This window comes from Symphalangus syndactylus, chromosome 5 (assembly GCF_028878055.3).
Source record: "Symphalangus syndactylus isolate Jambi chromosome 5, NHGRI_mSymSyn1-v2.1_pri, whole genome shotgun sequence".
NCBI classification, from domain to species: domain Eukaryota; kingdom Metazoa; phylum Chordata; class Mammalia; order Primates; family Hylobatidae; genus Symphalangus; species Symphalangus syndactylus.
Genome location: NC_072427.2, coordinates 21,287,961 through 21,297,161, shown reverse-complemented (window position 1 = coordinate 21,297,161; position 9,201 = coordinate 21,287,961). Strand labels below are relative to the sequence as shown.

The window sequence follows — 9,201 nt, the reverse complement described above, 5'->3', positions numbered from 1 at the left end:
AGAAAAAAACCCCACATGACGTCTACTTTGCTTCTGCTGGTAGAGACCCTTGATTTGTGTAGAAGTGGTTAACCAGGGCTCAACCATAGTGACAGACCTTCCTAGCCTAGAATTTTTGTATCAGTTTGAACCCACTTCTTGTTTTCAATAATTATTAAATTCTTTGTCCACTTACCATTTGTCATCCATTGTGACAACAGCTTTATTTATTTATTTAATTTATTTATTTTTTGAGATAGAGTCTCTCTCTGTCACCGAGGCTGGAGTGCAGTAGCACAATTATGGCTCACTAAGGGATCAACCTTCAGGACTCAATCGATCCTCCTGACTCAGCCTCCCGAGTAGCTGGAACGACAGGCACGTGTCCCCACACCTGGCTAATTTTTAAAATTTTCTGTAGAGACGAGGCTTCCACTATGTTGCCCAGGTTGGTCTCGAACTCCTGGGCTCGAGTGATCTGCCCACCTTGGCCTCTCAAAGTATTGGGATTACAGGCGTGAGCCACTATGCCCAGACCCCAACAGCCTTATTTACATGTACTATTTTGTTAAATCCTCAAATGACATAAATTCTTTCTATTCCTACTTTACACACCAGAAAACTAGGGATTAAAAAATTGCTAACTGAGCTGGACATGGCGGCATGTGCCTGCAGTCCCAGCTACTTGGGAGGCTGAGTGGGAGGATTGCTTGAGCCTGGGGGGTCTAGGCTGTAGTGAAGGGTGATCACATCACTGCCCTCCAGCCTGGGTGACAGAGTGAGACTCTGTCTCTAGAAACATTAAATTAATAAGTTTTTTTTGGAAAAAGAGTTAACTAATTGGTCCAAATCAAACAGCTGGCAATTGATCTGTGATTCAAAGCCAAGTGGGTCTAACTTAACTTCTATACTAAGATGCTTCCTTCAGGGGGGCCAGCAGGCTCTCTATAAATGAAAATGCCAGACATAACACTGTGATTGACAGGGCCCAAAAGACTTATGTGTCAGAAAGATTGCCATCCCAGTCGGCAGAGAAAATAGCATGTCAGAGTCCCACATTTGGAAAATTGAATTCCTTAGGCTTTACATCTATGTCAAGCCTGGGATCACCTGTCCTAAATATCTGAATTATCTTCATAAGAGACACCGAGCAGTACAAGAAACCTCATTAAGCCTTTGCAGATCCTCCTAGTTTATATCAGTCTCCCCTGGTCCTGTTCCTTTCTCATGCATTCTTTTTTTTTTTTTTTTTTTTTTTCAGACAGAGTCTCACTCCATTGCCCAGGCTGGAGTACAATGGTGTATCTTGGCTCACTGCAACCTCTGCCCCCGGGTTCGAGCGATTTTCCTGCCTCAGCCTCCGAGTAGGTGGGACTACAGGCACCTGCCACCATGCCTGGCTAAGTTTTGTATTTTTAGTAGAGACAGGGTTTCACCATGTTGGCCAGGCTGGTCTTGAACTCGACCTCAGGTGATCCATCTGCCTTGGCCTCCCAAAGTGCTGGGATTACAGACATGAGCCACTGTGCCTGGCCTAATTTTTAGTTTTAGTAGAGTGGAGGTCTCGCTTTGTTGCCCAGGCTGGTCTTGAATTCCTGGGCCCAAGGGATCTTTCCCCCTTGGTCTCTCAAAGTGCTGGGATTACAGGCATGAGCCACCATGCCTGGCCTGACGCCCTTTTTAAGCTCCCCACAAGCCTCCCCAACTGAATTGACTTTTGCCACATCTGAAACTCCACAGGACTTTACGCCTCTCTTAGGGCTCTTTTCTACACATTACAAGATTGATACTCATTTAAATAGTTGCTGGCACTCGCTTTTAGATTTGAATTCAACATTAATAGGCATAGGCCAAGGGTTCTACTAGCCAGAATTTAGACTAGAACCCATATTTAATATTTATTAACAAACACTTCTTGTCTGCTACATGTCTGGTACTCTTATGGGAGCTGGAGATAAAGGGGTGGACAAGACAATGTCCCTGTCCTCATGGAGTTCACATGTATTTTCTTCCACAAGTCTTCCTAAATTGGATAAATTAGGAATTTTTTTTTTCAACTCAATAAGTTTGGGGTGCCTAGAGGCAGCAGTTTTTGGAGGTAACAAAAATACACACACACACACACACACACACACACACTTTTAAATTCAACAAGTATTTATTGGGTATAACATGTGCTAGGCTATGTGTTCACCACTAGGAATTTAACAGTGAGCCAGACACCAGTGGTTTCTTTTTCTTTCTCATAATAGCTTTATTGTGATATAATACACATACCATACAATTCACCAATGTAAAGTGTACAATTTAATGGTTTTGAGTATATTCACATAGTTGTAGAACTAGCATCCCCTAAAAGAAACTCCATACCCATTAGCAGCCACTCCCCATTTTCCCCAACTCTCCCAGCCCTAGGCAACCACTGATTTCCATCTCTGTGGATTTGTCTATTCTAGATATTTCACCTAAATGGAATCATGCAATACTTTGTCTTTTGTGAGTGGATCCTTTCACTAAATCTGTTTCAAGGGTCATTCATGTTGTAGTATTTTCTTTTGTTGCCAAACAATATTCCATTGTACCAGCGGAATTATTAGTACATTATTCCAATATACCACATTTATCCCTTCATTAGTTGATAAACATTTCAGTTATTTCCACTTTTTAGCTATTATGAATAATGCTGCTGTGAACATTCACGTACAAGTTTTTGTGTGGACAAACGTTTTCAATTTTCTTGGTATATACCTAGCAGTGGAATTGCTGGTTAATATGGTGATTCCATCTTTAACCTTTTTTTGTTTGTGTGTTTTGAGATGGAGTCTTGCTCTGTCGCCCAGGTTGGAGTGCAGTGGCACGATCTTGGCTCACTGCAACCTCTGCCTCCTGGGTTCAAGCGATTCTCCTGCCTCAGCCTCCCGAGTAGCTGAGATTACGGGTGCCCACCACCACACCCGGCTAATTTTTGTATTTTTAGTATAGACGGGTTTCACCATGTTGGCCAGGCTAGTCTGGAACTCCTGACCTCAGGTGATCTGCCTGCCTCAGCCTCCCAAAATGCTGGGATTACAGGCATGAGCCACTGCAGACGGCCCACCTTTAACCTTTTGAGGAACTGCAGCTATTTCCCAAAGTGGCTGCACCATTTTACATTCCCACCAGCAGTATATGAGGGTTCCAATTTCTTCACATCCTCCCCTAAACTTACTATTATTTGTCTTTTTTATTACAGCCATCTTCCAATAAATTCAAGTTTTTATTTTGGAATGACTTTCCATTTAAAGAATTTCGAGGATACTACAAAGAGTTCCAGTATATCCTTCATTCATCTTTCTCTAATGGGAGAGAAGGATTATTTTGAAAAAAAAAAAAAAAAAAAAAAAAAAAAAGAAATGATACCAAGTAATCCAGCTTTAGTCTTTGTTGACTGAAGTGGGTATTAGGAGCTTTGGCCAGTCAAAGCAAAAGATAGCGAAAAGATAGTCACATCAAGGTGTCCAAGTTAAGAAAACCAGGAGGTAGAATTCAAGGAGACCATGTCAAATCCTGTCAGCAAAGTCAAGGTCGGAAAGGAAGCCACTTCCTAAAGACCCACACCACTGGTGGTATCATCACGCTGTTGCACCATCTGGATGTTTTCTAATTGTCCCGGGCTGTTTTCTCTCCAATTGGACTGTAAACTCCTGGCAGGCTCAGGCAGTGCTTTGAAGGTCTCTCACACGGTCCAACCTTACGCTTTTCGAAAAGCACTTACTGAAAGCACCTCGACGGCCGGTAGCGGTGGCTCACGACTGTAATCCCAGCACTTTGGGACGCCAAGGCGGGCGGATCACCTGGGCTCAAGAGTTCGAGACCAGCCTGGCCAACATAGTGAACCCACGTCTCTACTAAAAATACAAAAATTAGCCAGGAGTTCGAGACCAGACTTGCCAACATACTGAAACCCTGTCTCTACTAAAAATACAAAAATTAGCCAGGCTTGGTGGCGCGCACCTGTAGTCCCAGCTACTCGGGAGCCTGAGGCAGGAGAATCGCCTGAACCCGCGAGGCGGAGGTTGCAGTGAGCTGAGATTGCGCCACTGCACTCCAGCCTGGGCGACACAGTGAGAAAGAAAGGAAGGAGAGAAAGAGAGAGAAAGAAAAAGAGAAAGAGACAGAAAGCAAGCAAGCAAGCAAGCAAGCACCTCAACAGTGACAGAGACGTAAAGAAAGAGAGACAGAGACAGAAAGAAAGAAAGCACCTCCTCAGCTTCCCATAGCGCAGGAGACTTGCTCGAGCGGGAACCTACGGTCAGGCGACACATCCACTGCCACACCCATACCCAAGCCGGGACGCGGAACCGCTTCTACCCGCCCACACCGGAGAGGTTGCTCGCGATTGGCCGCGCGGGCACAGAGGCCCGCCTTCCGAAGGTGGCAGGGCAGCTTCCCCATCTAACCCTGGGTCGCCGCCTCGGTGAGGGGCCGCGGGGCAGAGCGCGGGAAGTGGCGTTCAGCCGTTTTTTGGCAGGGGAGAGCCAGAGCGTGAGAACCTTCCCACGGCGAGGCCAAGGCCTGAGACTGGACTAGCAAGGTCGTGAGTCTCTCGGTCAGCTCTCCGCAGCGAAGGGGCGTGGGGGGCGGGGACCGCGCCCGACCGTGCCAGCTCCCGCCCCGGAAGCGGAAGTGCAAGCACTGCGAAGTCCTGTCCAGTGTGAGTCCGACCCGAGCTCCAGTAGTTCCGCCCGCTGGTCATCGCGCCCTCTCCCCTGCCGGTGTCCTGCTCGCCGTCCCCGCCATGCTGTCTCTAGACTTTTTGGACGATGTGCGGCGGATGAACAAGCGGCAGGTGAGCTTGGCCGTCCTCTTTTTCTCCTGGCTTTTCTTGTCCCTTCGAGGCTGCTGCTGCGGGGCCCGGCGGACCCCAGGGTCCTGGTGTGAGGGTCTGAGCTAGTCTGATACCCAGGTCATTCTCTTTCTTTGGAGTCTGTGGCCAGAGGCCGCCTTGTCCGCCTCATTATTTTTAACCCCGAACTGATTCAGGGCCTACCTGGGGCGGGGCGCGGTGTCTTCATGTTCCATTCCTCCCACTGAGGCAGGGGAGCAAATGGAAACCGTACGCGCTTGAAGTAGGAGTTGGGGTTGCTTATTGTTTTAGTCATTTTAAGGCGGCGGACTCTTGATTTCTCCAGTCGGAGCGACTCCAGGTGGTTTCGGGAGAGACGAGGTTTAGCAGGTTTCTGGGGCGCTCAGGAAGGCGATTATAGGCCCCACAAAAGCCGTTTTGCCGCTTTCAGCCCCTTGCGACCCTTTAGTAGAGCTGAACCGTAGCGGGCTGCACCGACTTTGACTTGGACCACTCTGGGCTCCGAGTTGGAACAGTTACACTACTTGCCCTTGCGTCCGCTTAGCACTAAGGTGGCAGCTCTCGGAATCTATGGTTTTACAGTCCAATATCAGTGCCACGGGGATCTGGAAATGTAGGTCTCCTGATTTTGTCCTTACACTTTACCTTGATCTTCTAGATCGTATGCCAAATAGTACTGAGAATACTGTTGTAATTATTTAGTCCTTAGAAAAGGTTGCTCTGTTTTATCTTTTGCGCCTAGTGTGTCTGTAGAGCTTCGTTTTGCTGCATCGGACTTTTTTTTTTGTTTGTTTTAAACAGTATTTTACTGTTATGATTATCCTGATGTCACCATTAAGGATTTTTTTTTCCCTTGGACTTGCATTTTTTGTAGTTATAACTGCCACTTAGGGAAGTAGATAACACAGTCTTTCCTTACTCCCCTTCAGGCCTTAGCTAGCTCAGTGTCAATTCTGTCAGTCAGAATTGAGCATTCTATAAAAATTGCGCAAACGTTACTTTATATCTTTATGACAACACTTCAAATTTTTTTTTTTTTCTTGAGACGGAGTCTCGCTGTGTCGCCCAGGCTAGAGTGCAGTGGCGCAATCTTGGCTCACTGCAAGCTCCGCCTCCCGGGTTCACGCCACTCTCCCGCCTCAGCCTCTCCGAGTAGCTGGGACTACAGGCGCCCGCCACCACGCCTGGCTAATTTTTTGTATTTTTAGTAGAGACGGGATTTCACCGTGGTCTCGATCTCCTGACCTCGTGATCCGCCCTCCTCGGCCTCCCAAAGTGCTGGGATTACAAGCGTGAGCCACCGCGCCCGGCCTAACACTTCAAATTTTTACTTGTATAGTGTTGTCTTTTTTTAATCCATATTTGGATTTCTAGATGCCACAGATACTTCTCTGAGGAAAGTATTTGAGTCTGGTATTTATTGTACTCTATGCTAGGTACAATGAGAGAGATGCAAAGATAGTTAAGAAAGACTCGGCCTTCAAGGAGCCTAAATGTGTAGAAAAGGACTAAGGCAAAACAATAACTTTTTTGAGCTCTTGCCATGTGTGAAGCACTTTATACACCTGTAAGGTGGGTAATGTTCTTATTAAACATGAAGAAAATGAGACTTTGTGAGAAGCAATACAGTATAGAAGTTAAGAGTATGGACTCTAAAGCTAGATTTCAGAGGTTTGAAGTAGCTCTGCTACTTACTGGCTGTGTGACTTTGAGCAGATTACTTAACCTGTCTGTGCCTATGTTTACTTTTATTGTAAAGAGATACGCAACATAAAATATTCCATTTCAACCGTTTTTAAGTGTATACTTCACTGACATTAGTTGCATTCACTATGTTGTGCAAACGTAGGGTCGCTATGAAGATTAAATTAGTTAATTCATATAAGGCCCTCAGAAGAGTGTCTGGCACATGGTGAGTATTGGCTATGCTGTGGTCGATGTCATTGTTAGAGAGCTTTAGTGATTTGCTTAAGATAGAAGGTAGGCCGGGCGCGGTGGCTCACGCCTGTAATCCCAGCACTTTGGGAGGCTGAGGCGGGCGGATTACAAGGTCAAGAGATTGAGACCATCCTGGCCAACATGGTGAAACCCCCTCTCTACTAAAAATACAGATATTAGCTGGGCCTGGTGGCACACGCCTGTAGTCCCAGCTACTCAGGGGGCTGAGGCAGGAGAATCTCCCGGGAGGTGGAGATTGCAGTGAGCTGAGATGGTGCCACTGCACTCCAGCCTGGCGACAGAGTGAGACTCCATCTCAAAAAAAAAAAAAGAAAGTATATGGCAGGATGTGGATTTGATCTCAGGTCTTACTTTAAAGCCTGAACACTTGGATAAAGAAGGATATGACCTGTTCTAGCAGTGGTAGGAAAATTTTGAGAGATTCCAGTCAGGGCATTACAAACAGCTTCAAGGAGAAACTAGCATTTAAGCTGAATCTTGAAAGACCTTCTTAATAGCTTCATCTTTAACCTGGGCTGGTTAACATTCCAATAATCAAAAGGGAAGGAATTCACTCTGCACTTGCAAACCTGCTAGATAGGCTCTAAAGCATAGAGATGTATAAGGTACTGTTCCTGCTATAACAAAATGGACAAGAAGAAAGAACAGAAACATGAAGATACAATGAGTAGGCTACTCTGCCCTGTGTTTCTCTAATATGGAGTGATTGTGGTTCAGAATTCATTGCATCTAGGACATTCAGGGTTAGTGGAAGTTTAAATGGTAAAATTATCCTCCCTGGCCTCCCAGAGGTTGTTAGGAATGGGTAGGAGGGATTGGATATGATGGGGTGAGGGAGAGTTATGAAATGAGGTCTTTATCTGTACATAATATCTAGGAGAAAGAATTGACAATACATGTAGATACTGAGAATCAAATGAAAGAGGGAAACTAGAATTTTGTTTTATTCCTCTAAAAGTTGCTATTATTTGCATAACTTCTCTGCTTATACCTAATTACATATTACATATATGTTAAGTGTCTGATTACTTTGAGTTTTGGTTTTTTTTCCTTATCAGATCCACAGAGGAATACTTGAGTAAATGAACTCCATCCATTTAAAGCGTACCGTTTGATAAGTTTTTTTTTTTGTTTTTTTTTTTGGAGACGGAGTCTCACTCTGTCGCCCAGGCCGGAGTGCAGTAGTGCAATCTTGGTTCACTGCAATCTCCGCCTCCTAGGTTCACACCATTCTTCTGCCTCCGCCTCCTGAGTAGCTGGGAATATAGGCGCCTGCCACCGCACCCGGCTAATTTTTTGTATTTTTAGTAGAGACGGGGTTTCACTGTGGTCTCGATCTCCTGACCTCATGATCCGCCTGCCTCGGCCTCCCAAAATGCTAGGATTACAGGTGTGAGCCACTGCGCCTGGCCGATAAGTTTTTATACTTATGTATACTGATCACAATCAAGATATAGGACATATATATCATCTACAAGACCCCTTCTGTCTCACCTCTAATGTGCTTTTTGTCAGTATAGAGGGGTATGCATTTTATATAAATGGAATCATAGAGTATGTATTCTTTGGAGTTTTAATCGGTTTTTAGGCTGGACACAGTGGCTCATGCCTGTAATCCCAGCACTTTGGGAAGCCGAGCAGGTGGATTGCCTGAGCTCAGGAGTTCAAGACCAGCCTGGCCAACATGGTGAAACCCTCTCTCTACTAAAAATACAAAAATTAGCTGAGCATGGTGGTGCACACCTGTAATCCCAGCTACTCAGGAGGCTGAGGCAGGAGAATTGCTTCAACCTGGGAGGCAGAGGTTGCAGTGAGCCCAGATTGCACCACTGCACTCCAGCCTGGGTGACAGAGCAAGGCTCCGTCTCCAAAAAAAAAAAAAAGAGTATGTTTTAGTTTTGTAAGAAACCATAAAACACTTTCAGAATGGCTATACTGGTTTGCCTTCCACCAGCAATGAATGAGAGTTCCTGTTGCTCCACATCCTCCCCAGTATTTCATGTTGTCAGTGTACTGGATTCTGGGCTTTGTAATAGAGGTAGAGGTATGTTGGGTTTCTTAGATTTTTTTTTTTTTTTTTTAAGACAAGGTCTCTCTCTGTTGCCCAGGCTGGAGTGCAGTAGCATAATCACAGCTTACTGCAGCCTTGAACTCCTGAGCTCAGGCAATCCTCCCACCTTAGCCTCCTGAGTAGTTGGGACTATGGATGTATGCCACCATGCCTGGCTAATTTTTGTATTTTTTGTAGAGATGGAGTCTTGCTATTCTGCCCAAGCTGGTCTCAAATTCCTGGGTTCGAGTGATCCTCCCACTTCGGATCCTCAAACTGCTGGGATTACAGATGTGAGCCACCACACCCAGCCAAGTTGTTTAAATTAATTGATTTTTAACAGTGCTGCTTGTATTCTTTCTTAGTC

General features: G+C 45.5%; 1 protein-coding gene across 4 annotated transcripts in view; it reads left to right on the top strand.

Annotated features, from left to right (window-relative positions):
• The first annotated feature begins 2,959 nt into the window (after positions 1 to 2,959).
• The window catches only part of SEC11A (SEC11 homolog A, signal peptidase complex subunit), a 49,263-nt gene continuing 43,021 nt past the window's right edge, over positions 2,960 to 9,201 (top strand). Inside the window, exon 1 of one of the 4 annotated variants that reach the window (XM_055277361.2) lies at positions 2,960 to 4,807. In XM_055277361.2, the coding sequence (XP_055133336.1) occupies positions 4,757 to 4,807 (51 nt within the window). In that variant the 5' untranslated portion in view covers positions 2,960 to 4,756. The remainder of the gene's footprint in view (positions 4,808 to 9,201) is intronic. The other 3 variants (XM_063638623.1, XM_063638624.1, XM_055277360.2) reach the window with 3 other exon arrangements.